This window comes from Crocodylus siamensis, chromosome 1 (assembly GCF_052110815.1).
Source record: "Crocodylus siamensis isolate JL-2025a chromosome 1, ASM5211081v1, whole genome shotgun sequence".
Taxonomy (NCBI): Eukaryota; Metazoa; Chordata; order Crocodylia; family Crocodylidae; genus Crocodylus; species Crocodylus siamensis.
This window is the reverse complement of record NC_143395.1, coordinates 224,688,951-224,711,488: the sequence shown is the minus strand read 5'-3', so window position 1 is coordinate 224,711,488 and position 22,538 is coordinate 224,688,951. Positions and strand designations below refer to the sequence as shown.

At 41.8% G+C, this 22,538-nt stretch overlaps 1 protein-coding gene across 1 annotated transcript; it reads right to left on the bottom strand.

Annotated features, from left to right (window-relative positions):
- Positions 1-18,464, bottom strand: SH2D1B (SH2 domain containing 1B). Its single transcript, XM_090031606.1, has 4 exons — positions 18,208-18,464; positions 10,805-10,868; positions 6,980-7,148; positions 1-711 (listed from the first exon to the last, which is right to left on the bottom strand). Exons 1-4 carry the CDS (start codon positions 18,351-18,353, stop codon positions 674-676), a joined length of 417 nt encoding a protein of 138 aa, XP_089887732.1. The 5' UTR covers positions 18,354-18,464; the 3' UTR covers positions 1-673.
- Positions 18,465-22,538: the final 4,074 nt, after the last annotated feature.

Genomic DNA, 22,538 nt, shown 5'->3' with positions numbered 1-22,538 from the left:
GCTAGCAGGAGCTGGGCGTCTGGCCGCCAGCAGACTGGGCTGACCAGGTGCAATTTGCTCCTGGCAGACATCATCTATGTGTGCATCTGGTCTTACTTAATGACTCCACTGTAAAATAGTACAGTCCCTGGAGATAATCCTACGGTGGAGTTAATTAGTTTACTATGCCTTAATACTGGTGCACGTGTAGACTGTGACGCTTTACTATGGAGCTACTTCTGTAGTAAAGTGTATGTGTAGATGCATCCTTGAGATGTCAAAAGCTTCTCTTCATTGAAATTCTACCCTATTAACTGACAATGAGGCAAAGCCAACGCATCATGCATGAAGTTCTTTTTCAACACTCAGTGGAGCCTACTGAATTTGGATCACAGTAGATTTCAGCTTGCCTACTAGCAATCACTCTCTCACATCCAGGGAACATATTCACATTGTGATTTTCTAACAGGGTATATAAATACAGGGTACAGAATGTCCCAAAAGATGGAAGACCATTGCTCTGATGAGCTGGCAAAAAGGAATGAATTCTAGAAACAAAAGTCTATAGAAAATAATATCCAGCCAGCAGAAATAGCCATGCTCAAGAATATATTTTCCAAGGCAGGAGTCTTCAGCTGATCTACTGTGATGTAAATTGAAAAGATAGCTTCCGAATAACCAGGTTGTAGGCCATTCACTGCAAGACATCAACGTAATCACCATCTTCGATATCTGTATAAAAAAACCAAACAATCATATACCAGCATGTCAGTATTTAAACATTACAATGATCTTTTAGGGGGAGATAGGGTAGATTGTTCCAGGCATATTTTATCCATTAGTTTCATTTTTTCAGAATGGGCTCATATAAGGTATGCAACACTGACTATGCACAACATTCATCAGGACCAACGTTCCACAGATTGAGCCCCCAAGATCACTTCCCCACACAGATCCTTTGAGTGAAACTGGTTGCAACTCAAGCTGAGAAGATTCCACATTGTGCTCATCTACTACCCAAGGGCTCACTCATTGATTAACCTCACACAAAAAGCACAAGCTAAAAATGTAGCAAGAAATACTCAACTCCTCCCAGGTGGAGACACTTTACAAGAAAGACTAAACCCCCTTTTCTCTCATACTCAGCGTGCACGTCTACACGTGCTGTTACTGCACTGTAAGCTTACAGTGCAGTAAAATACTGTGCAGTAAATTTTCCTCGGCAGGGCATCTACACAGGTAATAGGGAACTGCTCAGTAGATTAATCTACTGCGCATGTATAGAAAGAGGTGCCTTACTGCACAGCAAATTAGTCTATTGCACAGTAAAGCATCTTGTGTCAACACACCCAGCATTAGACATAGTATTTCTTTAGGAGTCAGTGGGAGCAGGGCCCTTGTTCCAGGAGCTCTGCAATCCTTTAAGCAGACATCTACAGCCAAGCTGTTCCTGAACAATAAAGTATTCATCAAAGCTGTCTAAGAACTAATACTGAAGCCTTCACTCATGTGAGTAGCGCTGTTGACATCAGTAGAATTAACCACAGATTCATGGCTTGCATGAGATGACCAGTTGAGAAGAGGCCTGTCTAGAAAAAGATCTTGTGGCTTCCTTTGTGCAAAATATTTTGTAAGTGTACATGACTACAGTTACTTTTTAAACTCCCATCTACATGTGCATGGATTTTTTTACTTCAAAGGGAACAACAGTGCTTTTAAAAACAAATATAGATATGTAGAGCATCCACGGTGTTAGGACAACTATCAGGGCACTTTTATAGGTGTTCTGATGTATTCTAATCAGACCACGTTAGAGCAGACTTGATTAACTGAGTCTGCTGGAGAGTTCTATTCAGAATGCTTCAACGTCTCATGTATTCAGCATCCTGCATTTCAAAATCTAATGAGCTTTAGTTAAAGGGCCCCTGCTGCCATTTTGAAACATGGGATGCTGAATACATGAGACACTGCAGGTGTTTCAATTAACCCCCTCTGCGCCCACCCTGGAGCACATGTACAGGTACCCTACTAAGAGATTTTGTTTCTAGCCTGTGACCCAAAGTGAAGAATCAGTATCTCTTACAAGAGGTGAGACTGTTTAGCATCACTCATTAAGCAATGTAGCTACAGCCATGAAACTTGCTCCAAAACTCTCACCTCAAGCTCAGAGCATTTAATCATAGTAAGTGATCTATGCCACAGCCAAATGTCATTTTAACATAGGGAGGCTTTAAAGAAACCTGCTAGCATTAATAAAGCTTTACTTAAATTCACAAATTTACTACCCTTCTCTCTGCAACAGAGTAGTTGCGCTGGTGCCCGCAACTCATTCAATCAAATTGTGGACAGGTGTCAGGTAGTCTGGGAGCAAGTCTTCTAGATGCTATGCTGAAACTGCAAAAGCATTATAAGCTAGTGCTAGCAAGTATAAATGTAGACAAGGATGGAAGGCTGTCTGCACTACAGTCAGGTACATGAATAGGCATACCCACTCTGGCAGGATACCAGTAATAAGGAAGATGCAGCTGCATGCGCTTCAGGGCAAAGTGCTCAGTCCCACTGAGGAACCCGCATATATAGTCAGGTTCCTATCCCATACTGAAGTCCACACCATTTCTCATTGCAATACAGATACAAGGCTGGGGCTGCCATTCTTCACCATTTGGGGGGGTTTGGAGGGTGGGCAAGAAGGTGGGGGGCATGAACAGCGCATGCCCCTGGTGACTGGGGGGGCATGGCTGCGCTGGCAGCAGCAGGAGCACAGTGGCAGTGAGCAGGCAGCTCCCGCAGATGCCACTGGCACTATTGGCAGGGGGGGAGGGAGACAGTGCCAACCAAGGGAACCCTCCCTGTGTGCACCCTCTATGCTTTGCCCCTGGTGGGGGGGATCCAATCCACTTGTCCCCCCTCCTGCACAGGCCAGGCAAACCCCAGATGACAGCTCACTTCAGCTTGTTTTCTTTTTCCCTCTCCCTTCGTTTTCTGACACCCCTAGGGGTGGGGCTGGGACTGATCACATGACAAATTAATGTTAAGGAACACAAGTTCATCTGATCTCTCATTTGCGGAGGGTTAAGTTTTGGCACAATCAGTCACTTTAAAAGCACTCTGCAGCTGTGCATGTGTGTCACAACACAGCTGTAGAGTGCTTTCTGGGGGCTGATTGCATGAAAAATGTAACTTCTCTGTGCCCCAAAAGGGTAAAGTATAGACTCTAAACACTTGCCCCTTTATAACGGTGGCTGGTATTGTTGGTATGTATCACTATTTAGATATCCATTTTAGCTTGCATGCTTAATGGGACAATGTCTTGGAATGCCATACTGAATAACAGCCAGCCAAATGGGATGGGAGGGGACCTGCTGGCCAGAGCCATAGCTGCAGGGGCAACTGACACTCTGCAGTCCTGCCCCATGTCCACACTGGTACTGGGACATGCAGCCTCAGCCGGGGTGCGGTGGGGGGGGCTTCTGGTCCCAGGAATCACTTGGGTGTGTGATGGGCTGGAGGGAGGGGTGGAGGTGACAGCAGAGAGAGAGAGAGATGGGGGTCGGGGACGGGGGATGCTCTGGGTAGGAGTGGCTCCCAGAGCCAGGCTTACAGAACCACTGCACAGAGCAGCCTGTGCAGGGCGAGGCCAGCCTGGAAGGGAAGGGGCTTGCCCAGGCCAGTCCCTGAGCCCCAATTGAGGGCTTCCTGGGAACAGCCTGGGGATCACTGGGGTCTGGGCACAGGCACAGGGAGCAGAACAGCAAGGGCTGGCACTGGTCAGAGCCACAAAGCAGGAAAGGACAGCTGCCACTAGACTCATGTCTTGGTGCTGGGATGGAGCTGCTGCCAGGAGTGAGCTAGTGGGGGACAGGCAGGGGCTCCAGGTCAGGAGTGAGGGGCACCAGGGGGACAGCTGTGAGTTGAGAGTGAGGGGCAAGGACAGGGGCAGGGCATATCAATGCTGGTCAATGCCCCACATCCTAATGAGTGAAGGGGGCAGGGACAGCTCTGATTTTTCTAAGACAAAAAAACCAAAAGCATATGCCAAAGTGTATAGATATTTAGAATTCATTTTATTATGATGATAGAGGCACTTGTAGGCTTCCAAACTGCTTTAAAATTGTAAATATATCAATAAAACTTTGCCCAACCAACCTCCTTATATATTGTGGCATTTTATTTTAATCACAGAAGAACACAGATTTTGGGTATTTTAATGAGAGAATTTGAGTTTTTTATCAGAACATTTGCAGTTTTTAAATAGGGAACACCAGGATCTCTGCTCATGAAGCAAGTGGTAAGACCTGGGCTGAGGAACCTGCCCAGGGCCAACACTGGGGACCCAGCTGGAGGGCAGATGAGGTAGCTGACCTGGCCATTTGGGGCCAAAAAGACACACTGTGACAGTTCAAAGTGGGCCACCACAATGAGCACATCTGGGCAATAGCTGCCCAGATGGCAGGGTGAGGGTACCAGAAGACATGACAGCAGTTTCACACAAATGCCAATTGTGCAGCCACAGCCCACTGGAAGCTGGCCCAAAAGTGCAGGAGGCTCCTGTGGTGTTCATACCACAGCCCAGGCAGCTGTGTGGTCCCTGTCTGGGTCTGGCAGGCATGTAGGTGCACCACTGCTAATTGTCCCCAGGGAACCAAACATAAGGGCTGTGCCAAATTTTGCCTGCTGTTCTGCTTTGATGCTGTTTTGACTCGTTTTGAACTCAAATCAGTGAAATCAGAACCAAACAAAGGGATTTGAAACCACTTTGAAATGAAACAACGGCAGTCAAAATGTTTCAAAAGTTTTAAAACATTTCCAGTTCTATAGCTCAAGCTGGGTTTGCCTGCAGGGAAACAGAAAGTATGTAAGGTGTGTGCACCAGGATCTGGGAGAAGAGCTGTTCACCAGGGCTCCTGAAAGGATAACTAGGTGTAACGGCCACAAACTTCTAGAAGGCCAATTCAGACTCGATATAAGAAAAAACTTCTTATATACTTATAGGCAGCCACCAAGCCCCCCTGAGCCTTCTCTTCACCAGGCTGAAGAGTTCCATGTCCCTCGGCCTTTCCTCGTAAGGCTTACTCTTTTGGCCTTTCATCATACAGGTGGATCTCCCCTGGATTCTCTCAAGCTTATTCAAGTCCCTCCTGAAGTGGGGGGACCAAAACTGGACGCAGTAAGTGTTGGCTCTTTTTCAGTCTTCTGGTACATCACGCAAGCACCGCAAGCTTTCAAATATCTTGGACATAGGGCATGCTATGATGTCTGCCAGCTCTTTTAAGACTCTCCAGTGCAATCTGTCTGGGCCAATGGACTTATGGATGTCAAGCCTCTCAAGGTGTTCTTTCATTTGATCTACATCAATTGAGGGCCCATCTCCCAAGCCCTGGATGCTTTGTGTCCTCTCTGACAGCATGACTCCCTTGGGGGAATGGAAAACTGATGCAAATAATTCTTTAAGAGATTGGCCTTTTCTTGGGTGTCAGACATCAGCTGCCCGATTTGATCTCACAGGGGGGTCAATGTTGCTTTTATTCTTCCTCTGACTTCCCATATATCTGAAGAACAACTTTTTGTTATCCTTGATTCTGGTGGCTAGCCTGAGTTTGGTTACTGCTTTGGCTTTTCTGGACTTCTCCCTATAGGTACAGGCTAGTGCTGAGTAGTCCTCCTTGGTGATGATTCCAGTTTTTCATCTGGTATAGGCTTCTCTTTTAAGTTTCAGGAGACCAGAAGTTCCCTGTTGCACCAAGGGGGCTTCCCTGCCTTCTGACTGCATTTCCTGCAGGATGGGATGGACTTCCCTTGCACCTTGAGGATTGAGTTATTTAGGAACAACCATTCCTCATGGACTCCCTTTCTGATGGGACCATGGTATCCCTTAGTGCCTGACTGACCAGTTTCCTGAGTTTGTGAAAGTCAGCCTTTCAAAGCTGAAGATTTCTGTTTTACTGAGGGATTTGCCCACCCTGCGTTGGACAGAGAAAGTAATCAGTTCATGGTTGCTGTCACTAAGCTTGCCCTCGATCCTCAGATCACTCACCAGATCATTCCCTTTTGCCAGAACCAAATCCAGCAGTGCCTCTCCCCTAGCTGGCCCACAGACCTCTTGCATCAGGTACAAGTCATCAGTGCAGGCGAGAAAGTTACATGACCGGTCAGACTTGGCTGTGTGCTCTTCCCATAAGATGTTTGGGAGGTTGAAGTCTCCCATGACGATCATACATTGGGAACATGCAGCCTTGGCCAGTTCCCTGTTGAGATCCAGTTCTTCCTCTTGATTAGGAGGTTTGTAATAGACTCCTACGTATATCCCCTTCCCCATGCTTCCCCCGTATTTTAACCCAGAGGGTCTCAAGGCACCCTCCATGGTTAATGAACCAGTTTGAAGGGAAGTGTACTGCTCCTAAGCAGAGAGCTGCACCCTGACCCTTCTTCCCAACATAATTGATATTGATCCTCTCAATATCCTTGCATAAAAGGGATATACACTACCCTCAGCTTATAATTGGGAAGCTAAAAACAAAAACTTGCCTAAATCCAAACCAAAGTCACTGGTGGTACCAATTGAATGTGCATCTCTCAGGTCCCAGGCCTTCACCCTTATCACTGGCCCACATCCCTCTTTCAACATCCATTTTCAACACAGAATTTAAGAATACTTATGATGTTATAAGAGTTACTATTATGGGTATGGACAAACAAACATTTTAGCTGCTTTTAAAGGTTGCTGGGGGAAGTGCAGCTGCTCAGGAGGGCACAGTTACTACATCTGTCTAGACTCTATGTTGGCCTTGATGTTTTCATTGGCAGTTTCAGAAAAGCTAAGGACAAACAGCCCCTTTCCTCTTAAGCATGATTCATCATAATGCTGATACACAAAAGCAAAGAAGTGAGAGAAACATACAGCGCTTCTGTTTGTACTATGCATGCTCATAGAATTAATTAGGAGAATTCGTTCTCAGAAATGCCAATGACCACTGTAAAGAGACAAAAATCAGCTTCTTACCATCATAAACATTTTCTGCATATCCCATAGTTTTCCTTAATCTCCTTGATGGGTTTTGTTTTTTTACTGGATAGCGAAGATGGGTCACTAGTCCTTGATTTGGCTTTTGATACTTGTATATTAAATCCTTTAAAGTTTTGAAGGACTGCTGGGGAACACCTCCAGAAGTCTGCAAGAAAAAGTGAAAACACTGATCTCTGAAGGTAATATGAACACAGGACTGGAAAGGGCCTCCCAGACTATCGAGTCCAGTCCCCTGAACCTGCATACTTGTTCAACATGGAAAAATCATCACCACCAGAAACAGGGTAAGTTTCACCAAATATTTCAACAGAAAAACGCTTAATGAAAAGGTAAAAACTCCTGGAGAATTTTTTTTTAGTCATAGTCATTTATTTCTTTGCTGAGCATCCTTTCCCTTTTATATGAAGTTGCCACTAGTCTGCATAAGTTTTATCTGCATTTACAAAGAAGAAATGTTAATATATTATGACAATGTTATTAGGCACACTATGGACCATACAAACCGTCTCTGTAGATTCCACTATGATGAAACTAGTATCTCTAACAAGCAAACTTTTCAGGAAATCAACAGTCAAGTTCCAGAAAACAGGTCTCCCAAGCAGTCCAGTTCATAGACACACACTCTTTTGCTTATTATTATGAATTCCACTGAAGACTTCTGAATTAGTTATGCCCAGCTCAAGGACAGAATAGTGTGATGGAGTGGATAGGGTTTTTGAGAACTGTAGTGGTGAAATGAATGCATGGAGTTATTCCCTGATAAAAATATTTCCAAATCATAGGCATGTACAAGTCATCAGATTGGCTTAAAAGTGTATAAATAAATAATTTGGGTTCCCCCCTCCCCACCCGTGTCTTCTAGCATCACAGCCTTTAAGTTGTGCTGTTATTTTGCAACCTGTTCTTTGAAGAACTGAATCTCTTTTTTCTAAATGAAAGCCAGGAGCTGGCATTCTAAGACAAATAATAAACCTCATGGCACTTGTATAAAAACCTTGAGAACTGGCATAGCAAAACTGGTCCTCAGATAATATGGTTAGCAACCACATCCTTCTTATCCAGGACCTGATTCTATAACAGGAAGTAAGAGGAATTTTTGCCATTAATATTGGTTAATAATATTTTACTTAGCTTAATTCTCAAAATCCCTAGCCCCAGCATATAGGGATGATGACCATCTATCACAGTCTCAGTTAATAGCACTGCTTATGGGTGTCTATCTAAACATACAAAGCAGTCTGTAACCCTGAGACAGAGGAAAAGGGACTGACACTGTACATTCAGACAGCATATATTACAATGGAGCTTTGCTCATGACAGCAGAGACAAGGAGTTCTTAGGTTTTTAAAAATGATTCAGTAAATACAAATTCTTTTTTTTTCACAGGCATAACAAACAATTTCTTCACCTCGGACAGCAATGGCCAAGGGGCCACAAGAAGCATCAGGCACAATTCTTGTGGCCCTTCTAAACTAGCACCTAGGGGTGGTGCCCTGTTCTCCCACCCCTGGTTACACTACTGCTTTTTTTATTTTAGCAAGCCCTTATCCTTTCAGGAGCTCCAGGTAGGTGGACCTCTGTGTCTGTAGTGTGTTTTGTGCAGAACCTGGGACTTAAGAATGATAAATAAATAAATATCCAATTATATTATTTTAAAAACCAAGAAAGCCCTTGCTTAGAATTCCTCTCAAAAAACCGTGAGGACAATATTGATTTGCATTTATTGCCAAACTTTGGAAAGAAACTCAGCTTAAAAAAATGCTTGAATTACTATTCAGTGGGGGAAAACACAGAAAAAAGCCTCCAGAAAAGCAGCTGCTGTGATTCAAGGAATTGAAAATTACAATATTTTTTCAATAAATCATGAAAAAATGGTAATAGAATGTGGCACCTTCTATCTGAAGGTTGCTGACTTGAATCCAAGCTAACATGATAATGATCCAAAGTTGTTATGTTCTGATAGCTTATAATTAGTGGCTTCTGAGAAGCAAATTTGGTGGCCCTACTCCACTTATTTGGGAACAAAGATGTCGCTACAATTGATTCTTATTAATAAACATTCTGGAAGTCTTAGAAGAAACAAGGAAAGGCAGGAAAACATTTTAAACTGTCCTCTCTCTAGAGGATCAAGGTAAAGTCGGCATAGTATGATAATGTGTAGGCCCCATCTACATATCACAGGTATTGTGCAATTAGCTGGTTAATTGCACAAGTACCTTGATACCAGCTATGTGTGCAAAACACAAATCACATGATAAAAACCTCCAACCAGCTATAAAGTTAGACCTTGAAAATATGTAGTAACTTTGTAGCTGGTTGGTATCCAGCTTTAATTTTCAAGTATAGCAGGGTCTCCCCTCCCTGTCTCAGCTGACAGAACTCCCAACCCAGGGATACAACATGCCCAGTCAAGGCTGCGAGTGAGGGGCCCCAGCAGTTGCTAACTGTGGATCCTGGCAGCCAGTGGGGTGCAGCTGCCCTGAAGTATGTGAAACCCCCAGGGCTGGAGAATCGTGGCTGCTGCAGTCTCCCAGCCTCAGGAGTGTATGGGGTGCCCCCATGGCTGGTAGCCCCTCAATTGAGGAAGCTTCCATCCCTGGGAGCTTGCTTCTTGCTGGTGCAGTGGGAGCCTGAAATCAGGCTTCCTCTGCACCGGCAATTAAGTGTGATGGGATTGAACACACTATCCCATAATCACACCTCCTGCCACGCACATGTGGCATGGCAGGAGGCTCAAATGTGTAAACTGTGCATTAGATCCCACCACACCTTTATCTGCATGTATGGGCCAGGGACAGAAGTGACACAAACTGGTATACATGATCAGTAACCAGTTCAAATCTGTAACACAACAGAAGCTCAGTGCACATCAAAATGGCTGAAACTGGTTTAAGATAAACCTGGTTGGATGTAGTATCAGACTTAACTCATTTAGGTTAAATTGTTTTATTGAACTTGTGTCCCAGATCTCCTCCAGAGTCACGTTAACTCACAGTCCCCCAGCATCCCAGGATACTTTGCACATCCACCACAACCCCCCTACCTCCTTGGCCCAAGCTGTCTGCTCCAGCCCAGAAGGGAGGTGTGCTCTAGCACCCCCACCTTCTGGCCTGAGCCACTGCAGGCATGTGGCTACATTTCCAGAATCAAAAGTAACTGTCTGTTCACTTGCTTATTGCTTCAATCTATGCAGTTTAGACCAACCTGCAAAGAGTGAATCAATTCAGCTTTGGGCTTTTTGACTTTCTGTATGGAGGCATAGAGGGGCCCATGCTCTTTTGCCCTCTTCAATTTTAGGAGCACACAACCAACATAAGTTTCTAGAGCTACCAGTTTTGTACCTCTCCAAATGTTAGATTTACCCAGGATTACATGTGAATCTTTTAAAAAAATGACAGAAGTTGTTCCAAAATGCAAAAGCTGTTATGATTGTGCACTAATGCATTTGTTTACAGGTCACTTAACAGAGTTTTTGATAAACCAAAAGAGCATTCCAATAGACTGCAGAGAGGAAGGCAAATGCAAAAGATGTTTATGCTGTCAAAAAAGGTCACCAGATCTGTAGATCATGGGTGAGCCAGGCTAAAAGGTGAACAATATGCTTAGGTTACAAAAAAGTGATGTAGAGATAGCAGTTACTTCTAAGCTGATGGGCAAAGACAGATGTTTTGTTAAGAAATCAAGGGTAGAGTGCAAGCATGGAAAAATATTATAATGGGAAAGATTCTATATAGGTATCTTCTCATATGAGAGAGAAATTAAATAGTCATTTCCATTCCAGATTAAATGACATGATCTTACCTCAATCCTCAAATTTCCTTCATGTTCCCTGAAGATCCGATAAGTGTAAATCAGTCTTTCAAAACTGTAAAGAGATATCCTTGCATAAATTATGTTTGTCATCAGCAATGCAGGAATTGCAATGGTCTGACCTCATTTTAGCTGGAGAATTTACAGTATACAAAACAAAATCACTAAAAGATTAAAATTCCAGTTCATCAATCTCAAGAAATGACTGCTATTAATAACATGTTGCCATCAACAACTGTGGGCTCGTTAATTTTTTTTCTAGAGTCTCACTAAATTTTTTCTAGAGTATATAATTTGTACAAACAGTAGGCTGGAAAACAGGTAGCCATTTTATTGGTTTGGCTAGGCATCTCAAAACTAAAGTCAGAGGCAGTTCTGTAACTTAAATCCATCTATGTTATATACACCCATACCTCTTATAAATATACATATGTAACAGGTCTTTAAAAAAGGCACCAAATCTTTTAAAATGGATATTTATAATACCACTATTTCTCAAAATCCCTTTTTAAAATTAAAAGGACCAATTTTGAAATGCCAAAACCTTTAATGCTTAAGTAGAAGGCACTTGTTCACAGGCCTCACCTGTGCCTGGTAGAATAAAAGAATATTCCTTTGGAAAAGGAAGGCTGCTCAGTTTTGGACCCACATTGATTTTATACTTATTTAATATATTGGAGAGTTATCCAAACTGCTCTGAGACCCTTGTTGATCAGTCCAGAGTTTCAGATGATAGGATATAAACATCCGTTCTTCTGTTGTGGTTGCCTTAGACTGTGGTCAGAAAAGTCAAGTATTACTGAAAATGCAGATATTAAAAGAGCATCTTATCTATACAAGACAGCTTGAGGGTGTGAGGGTGTGAGTGTGTTCACATATCTGTTAGATCAGCAGCTGTTTTTTAACTGTGCACACCATGCCACTAAGGGCATATCTGCACTGCAGTCACTACAGACATGCCAGGTATATACATAATTGAACTGGTATGAGACAGCTGCAGCAACAAAGAACTCTGTGTGATTACTTGTCCTAGGATTTATTCCATTTTGTCAAATTTTTTAGCTTGTGGCAAGCTTCATGCAGTTGTGACCACACTGCCAGCTACTTTAAGGCTAGCTCAGGTAAGTCTATGCAAGCTGAAGCCAGAGCAGGCAATGTAATATAGATATACACAAAAAACGAGCAAGATTCTATTCCTTACAAAACATTTGTGTTACAATAGCACCTCATAGCCCTGGATCATGCACCAGGACCTCATTGTGCTAAGTATGGTATAAATATAGAGCACGATAATAGGCCCTGCTCCAATGAATTTACAACAAAATTCTTGTTCACCATCAATAGCCACTATATTACACCTGAGTAATCTCCAAATAAAACTGTAATTTTGCACAGATGTAATGAAAGGCATAATTTGAAGGGAGGGGGACTATATAAGTGTCTGAGAGCTGCAGAATTTTTATCACTGGTAATACAGGAAGGAAAGGACTTAATTTGACACAGACCCTTAAATGAATTTTTTTCCTCACAAACAATATGTGTCTGAACTGGAAAATACTATGATGAATAAGGTGGCATCCTGATATAACTCACCTTTAATTTATCAATAAACCTATTTGATAATGATTAAAATTGCCAGTGTTGCAACACCAGGAACACTTCTTCCAGTCCCATTGCAGCAGACTGACTAACAAGCAAAAAAGCAAATATAAGCCTAATAGCCCTTCTGCAACGCCAGTTAGATGGTCACGCCAACTGACAGAGGGGATAAATGTGAGGGTATGCAAATCTAAAGCTTCCCTGAAAACAGACATTTTTATTCTTTGAAGCATCCAGTCACAAGCTAGCGCATGGGTATACACAACTAGATATTATTCCTTTCTCTTGCCTATCAGTGCATTACCATTTTAATCTGTTCTCTGTATTCCCTGACTATCTTGTCAACTTCCAAGTCACTTAGGAAGCTATACTTTGATTGGGGAGATGCTGAATAGAGGGTATTTTCAATCAATTCTTAAACACTCTGATATGTTCCAGTCCTCCCAGGATGTTCACCGTGCCCTTGTCACATTATAAGGTGGGTACGATCATCAAGCAGTCCCTAGAGAGCTTCTACTCCTCCAAGACAGCCAACTGCCACAAGAAAGACTAATACAAAAGAGTCCTTGCACCATGAATTTCTATTTAAAGAGAAAACAAAGTTGGTTTCAAATTCACACATCCAGATGAGAGCAGTGATCTTCCAAAATGATAGTTCTTTGCTTAGAAGCAAGGTAGGATGTAAGGCAAGATATAGACCACTCATTGTGTGAGATGCACAGTAGCATAAACTGAGGAGGAGCAACAAGGGCACCAACCCCAGGTGCTGATCTGAGGGTCAGAGGGGTAGTAGCTGCTGTGCTTCTGGCTCAACAACTGTTGCTGCTGTCCAGTTGCAGCTGCTGCCCCATGCACCACCTCTGCCCAGGGCACGGTGACAGTCCTTGATGCTTCCAAAGGAACTTTCAGAAAATAAGAAACAAATTAGATATTAATTTTGATGAAAAGCAATGATTACACTAGTGAATGATCTTGTAACACATCCATTCAATGTTACACACAAGGCTTATTGATATTAGGCACTCTTGAGTATAGGGAGGGAGGCCAGTTAAACCTGGACTGCATCTGGTTGCCTTGGATTCAAGATGTATATGTGGAACTAGAACTGGAACAGGCTGCCATGAGGACACTGTACATGATAACCAGAGGCAGAGGTCGAACTGCTCACATAGCCTTGTTGAAGGAGACAATGTACAGGAAAGGATGATAATGCTGACCATGATGTGTAAGATTTTCTCTCCACTCCCAGTTTGTTTTATGATGCGAGATAATATTCTACCTACCCAGTGTGATGGAAAGTATCCTTTACCCTAAGGCCTGAAACACTGAGGTTCTGAATTCTTTTTAACAGTTTCCAGCAAGGGTGAAGCAACATGTCATTTTGAGGCTGACGTGACTTTATGGGTAAAATTTAATCTCTCTTCGGACTTATTTTCTCCTATGGTGGCCACACAAAACTGCCAAATATGACTAATCAGTCAGTAGTATAGTTAACACTTATTTTAAAATCAAATATTTCAAGAGAAGGTTGGGAACAAAAAGAAGGTGGACATAGGAAAGGTATAAAATGTCCAACCAGGCATTAACTAGAACGTTAGCCCTTTAACTCGGAATTAGTTTGTGTGTTTGGCTCAAACCAATTCACGGAGTGAGTTTTATATGGTCAGAAAGTACTGCAAGAGCAACCATGAAATCAAACAAATCAGGCAATACAGTAACCTGAGAGGCAGATGGAGTGCTAAGGGGTTTCTTGTCCTGGTGCATTCAGCTGAGGAGACACACACAGAATCTTTTCCCATACTTGAGACTGATAGAAGTACAGGGCCCAAGGCTTTCAGGTCTTCTGTATCAGGCCACCTGGGGAAATCTGCCACTGCTGCACCAGCACATAGCATACTACTAGGACAGACAGGGCTCAGGTGGTTAGCAGCCATATTCTCATGTTATCATCCAGAATTCCTGTAGGCAGGTTAGATTAATTGATGATTAAGTGCCCATGGGCTATATGCACTGAGCAGTAGAGTTGCATCAACACTCCTCTAAGAGTTGAAGATTTCTAGTCCAGCACATGGTCTCATAAAAACTTTCAAAACTTTTTCTCCTTTCTCATTCAGAAGAAGAGTTGGACCAACTTCACGCATGATGCAAGATAAGTAAAATGTTACAGTTTTATCTTCTGCTTTTGTATGGTTGTTTCCCGTTGCTACTGGACAAAAACATTTCTATTCATTAGAAAGACTACCATTGCAAGTATCTTTATATACTTGGTGTTGCATTTGGGAAATAAGCACAAAAAATCATAAGCAGTCTACTATGTGTTGTTATTGCAAAAAGGTGAGCAAGACAACTTGTTTTTTTACAAAGCTGTTCCAAAACTAGCAAACAGAAACCTAATAGCCCTTATGCAATATCAGTTAGCTGGTCAGGCCAATTGAGAGAGGGAATAAATGTTTGGGTATGCAAATCTAAAGCTTCCCTGAAAACATACATTATTATACATGGATTATTCTTCAAAGCATCCAGTCACAAGCTAACACATGGGTATACACAACTAGATATTATTCAGCCACAGACCACGCTATATCCATAGTCACTAACAGTTTGAGCACCACAAATGCAAAATTAAAGACAAGATAATGTATTTATTGTACACATGTACTTTACTTAGGATGGTGCAAGAGGTTGTAAAACCACAAGTAGAAAAACATGGGAATGAAGTTCTTGGTTTCCATTTGCTCCTTCCCAAAATACTCACCAGAATAGACATGCTCTCTTTCCTAATTCATAGCAAATAGCAGTACTGTATTGTCATTGCTAGATAGGATAAGATCATAAGTTCATCTTGGCACCTTTCTCAGTTACTTAAATGATTAAAAACTGTGAAACTAATGAACTGTCCTGCCTTCTGAAAATATTACTGATACTGTAGTGGATCAGTGCATGGACAGATGCACAGATCTCCAAATGGTTTTGTTTCCTTAAAAATAATATAAGAGGTTATAAAAAGTGAGACATAGCTAAGATTCATTTTGAAATTTGTTTCTTTTTGGTGTCTACCTAATTTTCATCAAGCAACCAGGAACATTTCAAATCATCAATTTTTGTTCCATATTTTATATTTGGTCATTTTATTATAATTTATGAAAAACAAAAAAATGAAACTTCCTGTCAAACTGCAAACTTCTGACTCAGCCTTAACTATGGAATCATGGTCTTAGTATGATAAACATGGACACATCAACAGCTACTCCTTGCTTAACGTTGTAGTTACATTCTTGAAAAATGCGACTTTAAGCGAGGTGATGTTAAGCAAATCCAATTACATCACAGTAGTTACTTACTAGCAGGCGGGGGCCCACCAACGTTATAACTGAACATTGTGTGACTTTAAATGAGTATGTTCTCTAATAGATCAGCAACATAATAAAATTGTCCTAATTTTGCAATTAACAATAGAACTTTTCTAACTGCTAGAGTAGTTTTGCACATTCAACCAGGAGAGAGTTAGGGTTAGATTTCTTGGGCTAAGGCACCATTATAAAGGATACACTGTCTAACAGGCTGAAGTGTACTCTGTTTACATCCCTGTAATCCCACTGTCTCTTCACATCATGAGTGATCTATGTACCATGAAGTACCATAGTTAGCGTCAACTAGAATTTTTCGTGCAATTTAGTTACGAATTCTGTTGACACATGAAGCAGCATCACATCCACTGTCTTCCTATCGGCCATTGTACACACACAAAATTGGTCTTTAAAGTGGCTTAAATTCCCTTGTGCACCACTTTAATGGCATTGCTGTTTGCACACTAGGTGGCATATTCCACTTTAAATAACTTTGCTATGTAGCAAGATAAAACACCTTTGGGGTGTTCAGTTTGCTACCTGACAAAGTGCAACAGTGCATAGGAAACTGGAAGTCTATGTACTTGGGGCTTGGTGGGCCCTGCACAGCTCAGGGGCTGTGGGAACTAGAGGCAGCCTATGCAGGCAGACTCCACTAAAGGGGAGAAAAAAAAGCCGTGAGCCTGATCTTTTTTTTTCCTCCCTGGAGCATGCCTGCCTGCCTGAGCTTTGCAGGGGCCTGGTTTTTCCCTTTGCAGCTGAAGGGGAGCAGGAAGGGTTGGGGAACAGCGCTCCCTCTGTGCTGTGGTGCACCCCTGGACTGCCTGGGCTGAAGAGATAGGTAAGGATTGGGCCCTCATCCTTGTTTAAATGCCACAGGGGTTTAATTCAGTTTAATTCTCCTTAAATTGAAGCAGTGTTTAAAAAAAAACACTGTTTCAGTCTAGGGAAAATTAAACCCCCCTGGTGTGTACAAGCAACTCAAAGCACTAAAAATGCTAACTGGAGTTAGCATACATTATTACACACTTTTGCATCCACCTAAGAGTAACTTGTATTCCTCCATTCTCCCCAAAATCTCCTTGTGTGCCTCCCTCTCAAACCCCTATTTAAAACATTTGCTCCTCTTGTGCTCTTCCCCATTTCCAGCTATGGGTCATTATACACTTCATTCCCCCTTCTCCCCATTGCTAGGATCCCCAGCTGACTCCCATGCCAGAGATGGACTCTATTTTTTCCTTTGCTCCCAATGACCATATTCTCTTCTCCATGCCAAGGGCTCTGTGCCTCAGTTTCCCTTATCTTCCTTTTCCATCTATCCCATTCCTCACATAGCTATATGTCAGGAAGTCCATGTCTCTTTCATTTCTGCCATTATTTTTTTCTCCTAACTTTCACCAATGTCAATAGGACTCTGCTTACTGATGCATAGAACAGTTCCTTGAATTTTGGAATTAGTTCAGTGTGGTATTCAAAGCTTATTGTGCTATATCCAAAAAGTAAGTTCATCAACAGGAATGGAAAGCCATGCGAGCTCAGTACAAGGAAGACTGAGAACGGGCTTACTTATTTGTGACTCAAGAACATGCAAAAGAACATGCAAGTAGCAGACCTACTAATTACATTGGAAAAGTAAATACGTAAAAAGGACAAGAACTGAATTTTAAGTCCTCTTTCCTGAGGTCTAACAGGCCAGAATTTCCTGGGTGGTAAGGGCACAGGGTGCATAAGAACAGGAGGTTTGATGCTTAGGAGGTGGATGTCACCTTTTTTTGGTTTCCAATACTTGTCAAGTGGCCATTTAAATATGCATTTTTGGCAACTAAAAAAGAAGTTACGTCTCCCCCCAGCTCCTCTGGCTGCCGGTCCCTATTCTCAATTCCATTTTCCACCACCGCCCCCATGTCCTTAAGCAGTGTTTAGGATTCATGGCCCACTCACCCACCCATTGTTATGCTTCTACTTCTTATTTTCAATTTTGAAAGAGAAGCCAAAAATCATTTCCTTTAAAAAGTCAACCCTAGTGCTGCGTATGACACTCAGAGGCTTGCGTGCTTTTGATTCACCGGCTCCACTTTTCAAGTTTCTAAGTTTTTTGCTGCTCTCCTGTAAAATACACAGGTAAGAAAGAGCAACAGAACAGTTAAAGTCAACGGCTAGACATTGTCTTAGTCTATGCCCAGCTAACCACTGACTTGATCTGCGATCTTGGACAGATCACTTTACCTCTGTTTCTAAATTGTCTCACAACAGTGAGGCAGAGCTTTTAATTAAATCTTTATATAGTACTTTGAGATCCAGAGAAAGATTCTAGAGAATCCCTAACCAGAGATATACAGCATATTAATATTTTTCTACTTCAGTATTATGTTCACCCTTGTGATATATTCACTCTTGCAACTATCTTAAAATTCACATAATAGTTAAATATGTAAGCACAATACTTACAAGACACATAGACATATGGCGCCTGCCACGCTCTCGCTTTCTCGTACCAAAAAACAACCATTCTTTCCTTTCTTGGTCAGTAACTCTTCACAGGACTGTCTTGTTATCTTCCCATGATAAAATGGGTACTTCGCATGGTACTCCATGGAAAAGCATCAATAGGGTCTCTTGTCTTTAAAGCAATCCTAGATGAAATCAGCAAACTGGCATTAAAAGAAGGTTTAATCCAAATTCAGTTGTCAAGATGATAATTGTAGTTACAATTTTAAGTCTTCACTACATAAATGAATTTATCTGTGTGGGTATTACTAACCAGACTGTACTAGCAAGCTGATTTCAACAGATACGTATAATCCACACAGGAAGTGATAAAAATTGTCGATGGTTTCACTTGCAGTGGTCTTTAGTTTCCATCACCAAGAAGGACTGCAATTATATCATTAAAAAGAGTTGATATTTCAGTTACTTTTTAGTTTTAGGCCATATGACAGCTAAAATTTAAGTAAAAGCAACACGTGCATCAGTACTTATATACCCAACAGTTTTTATTTAAAGCTCGTATTTACAACCTTGCCCAAATTTAACTGTCTGGACTGAAATATTCCATATCAGCTATATGCCTCAAGATGCCTCCCCACTCCTCTACATGGGAAAAATGCAGCTGTTTTTGGAAAATGAGATTACACCTTGTAACTAGGTTGAAACTAAGGCATTTTAATCATGTTAAAGAAATTACAAAACGTTTTCTTAAGAAGCTCTATTGCCCTTGTACTTTGGAGTACAGTACCAGATTGACATTTGATGAGGATGAAAGGTTATCCTGGTGTCAATGATGTACTTTATGCTCTCATGAAAATCCACTCAAGTTAGAACCATTTAAAATGTTGCAGTTTGTACATACGTCTTGCCTTTAATGAGAATTGTCCAGGTCAGGTCTGTTGGGGCAGACCAAAGCTTCTGGAATTGCTTTTGCTTTTCAACGGGGCCTCAAGCAGCAGAGCTTTATGAGACTGTGTCTCCTGGGATCACAATAATTTCCTCAGGCATCATGGGGAGGAAGTAATTTACCCTGAATGCAGAGAGGAACATATTTGGGAGATTCCTCCTGGGAAGGATAGATTGGGGCAAGAAGCAAAGCTAAGGTGTCTGTTGAGGTGGGGAGGGGGTGTGAGACTGAGTCAGATAGATAGTAGGGCTGTGCAAAATTCCACTGGCTGTTTGGTTTTGACACTGGTTCAACTTGTTTTGAGCTCGAAACAGAGAAATCGAAATGAAAGGTTTTGAAACAGCCTCAAAAGGAAACCAGGGCAGTCAAAATGTTTCAAAAGTTTTGAAACATTGTGAGTTTTGAAGCTGGGCTTGCTTGCAGCTAAAGAGAAATTAAGGAGAGGGAGGGGGAAGAGGGGAGAAGAACTACTCTCATATTGACTGTGTTGCTGGCCAGTGTCTGTGATTCTTCCCTGAGGTCCCTTCCCATCCCAGTGCTCTGGGGAAGGTACAGGAAAACAGCATAAAAATCATTCTTTGAACTGAGCTCCCTCTGTGCCTTCACACTTACAAGTGACACAAGTTTTGCTCTGAACAGTTTGAGGTGCAGTTTCCCAGAAACCCCTGCACCTATCTCCTTGAAACTTGGCAAGTTTTGTAGCCCAGAAGTTGCATCTGAATCAGGCAAGAAATGACAAAGTTATAGGCAATTTCATGCTTCCCCATTATAGCCTATGGGCAAAATGTTGAAACAGCATCGAAACAGTTTCGACGAAATGAAGCAGAATAGCACTTTCAAAATGAAATGAAACTCAAAACGAAACACTGTCCTGTCAAAATGGTGAAATGGAAATCAAAACAAAGTGGTGCTGTTTTGCACAGCCCTAATAGATAGTCATCCATTAGGAAGAAAGCACAAAGATGCTGGATTACAGAGGCGGCGAGGGAAGGAGCGGGGACAGAACCTGTATACTCTGCTTTGGGGCCTGGAGTGGAACCCAGGATTCCAGAGTCTTACCTTTCATCTGCTGTCAAAAAGTATCTGTCATGTCTCCTGCTGATGTCTTTGTCTGATCCCCACCTAATGCTAGTCTGCATGAAAAAGATGACTACTCACTACTGCTTTCAGGTTCTCCATTAACACCAGTGGCAGAGGTCTGGGCTGCACTTTAGAGATGCTAACTTGGCATCAAAGGGATGCCAAATGATGGAATTTGGTTTTTCCCCCAGTTTATAAAATACCGAGGAAATTGCATTAAATTACACACATGCACACACACATACACGTGCATGTATACACACTCTGTACTAAAATACTGCTATTAATTGACTCCCTTTGTGCATGTTGATATAGTCCTTAATTACACACTTACATACATTTTTTTCCTACAGCAGCTACTCACACACAAGCACCCCAGAAAAACACAGGAAGGAATTAATAATTTAATATTCAGAAGAGGACAGCATAATAAAGTGAATGAAATATTGAGCTGCTGCTCATTCAAAGAGAACACCTCCTTGAACACTGTACAATAGAGGTCCTGTGGAAATAAAAATGATCACATAATTAAAGGCTGTGCAAAGGCAACAAACAACCTTTATTCAGGCATTTCCTATCCTGATGACTTGACTTAATTTTGGTTCTGTTGTGTAGAAGGAGAAAGTTTATTAATGTTGCTATTTAGAAATAAAACATATGCCATGCTACCAAGTTGTCCGCATGGCATCTTAATAAAGTAGAAGACCAAGATTAGATCAAGATAGAAAGTGGGCATGCAAGTCTGTTTGACTTTTAAGATCATTAGGAAACAAGCATAGCAGCCCTGGGAAGTAATCTTTATAAAGTGCTGGAAACTGAGACTTGGTTTTTTAGCACCTACAAAGCCAACCCCCCAAAAATGGAGGAGGAAAAAGTAGGGGGAGGGGGTAGAAAAATCAAGCTTCATCCTAACCCATGTTCTGCAGACCACAAGGTTTATGAATAAATGATGCATAACATTTCCCTACACAAATAAAGAGCCCATTTTTTCCTGATCAAAAAATCAACTGAAGTTTCCATGAGTGAATGAGTGCAATATGAATTCAGCTCATATGCCAGCTCTGAAATGAAATAGCTGCCTCACAGTGCTGCCTCCTTTGAGCAGATTGTTTCCTCTGCATTTAAACAACCCACATGTAGGAAAGAGAACAATGCAGTTCTCCTTTCACTTACACAGCTGCACAGGTTGTGAGGGCTAGTGTTACATCTGATTCTGGTTTATGATAACAAGTTACTTCCTCTGATGTATTCATTTTAATGGACATGAAGAGAGGAACAATAAAGCAACAGCTTCTTAGCAAAACAAGAGCTCCGTGTTGACCATCATGGACGCACCCTTGCTGGAATAACAACAGACTGAGCTTCCCAACAGGAGTGATGAGGCAGAGTGGGAGCGTCTCCCATCAGATTAAGTCTTCTTACTCATGCCTAATTCCTAATCACATTCCCAGTTTCTCATTCACGGTCTCAAATTCATTATTCATCCCCTGGCTGAAGTTTGACTGTTCAAGAGATTACTCTTCTAAAATAGAGAATGCATGCTATTCTGCTTCACTGAACTGCATACAAGCTCTTTAGGCAGAAGAAATCATTGCAAGTATGTTGCATTCAGTGACACTATAATGGCTCTTATACCAGGCAAGAAAACTAAGACATGGTTGTCCTAAACTAAAAGCAATTTATCGAACCCTAACAGATACAACTCTAATTAGAATCGAAGCGGCGAAGCAGTATTTGCAGTTAAAATTTAGAACTGTAGCTAGGCAAAGCAAATGCTCACCACCCTGTAATATCATGAATGCAACTTCGCTGGTTGATCAGGCCATGAAGTCTGGCTTTCACATCTGATGTTGATGCAGGATCTTGGATTGATGACATGATCTCTTCAGGCTTATTTGAAAGGGTACACTTTTTCACCTCTCTTTATATACAACATAGGTTGCATTTTTTAATACATAAAATTAGCTGAAGCCTGCCTCCTAATGCATATTAATATGCATTAGGAATCATAAATCATAATTAATAATCTTCCATTTGCCAAATATGGATATCTTTAACTGGATTTTTTTATTCTGAGGTAATCTTTTTATTCTTAGGTGGGGATATGTTTAGCTTTGACTGTTCCCCTTTTGCCCAGGCTATATTTATTCAATGTAGTTAGTCAACTTCCCAATTCATTTTAAATCAGGAACAGGACTTCTCCATCTGCTCCTTTCATGGGGTCCATGTCTTGACCACAATTCAAACTAGGAATGCAGCTTAAGCTAAACGTAAAGGTTAAAACCCAGACCTGAAGACCTCTGGG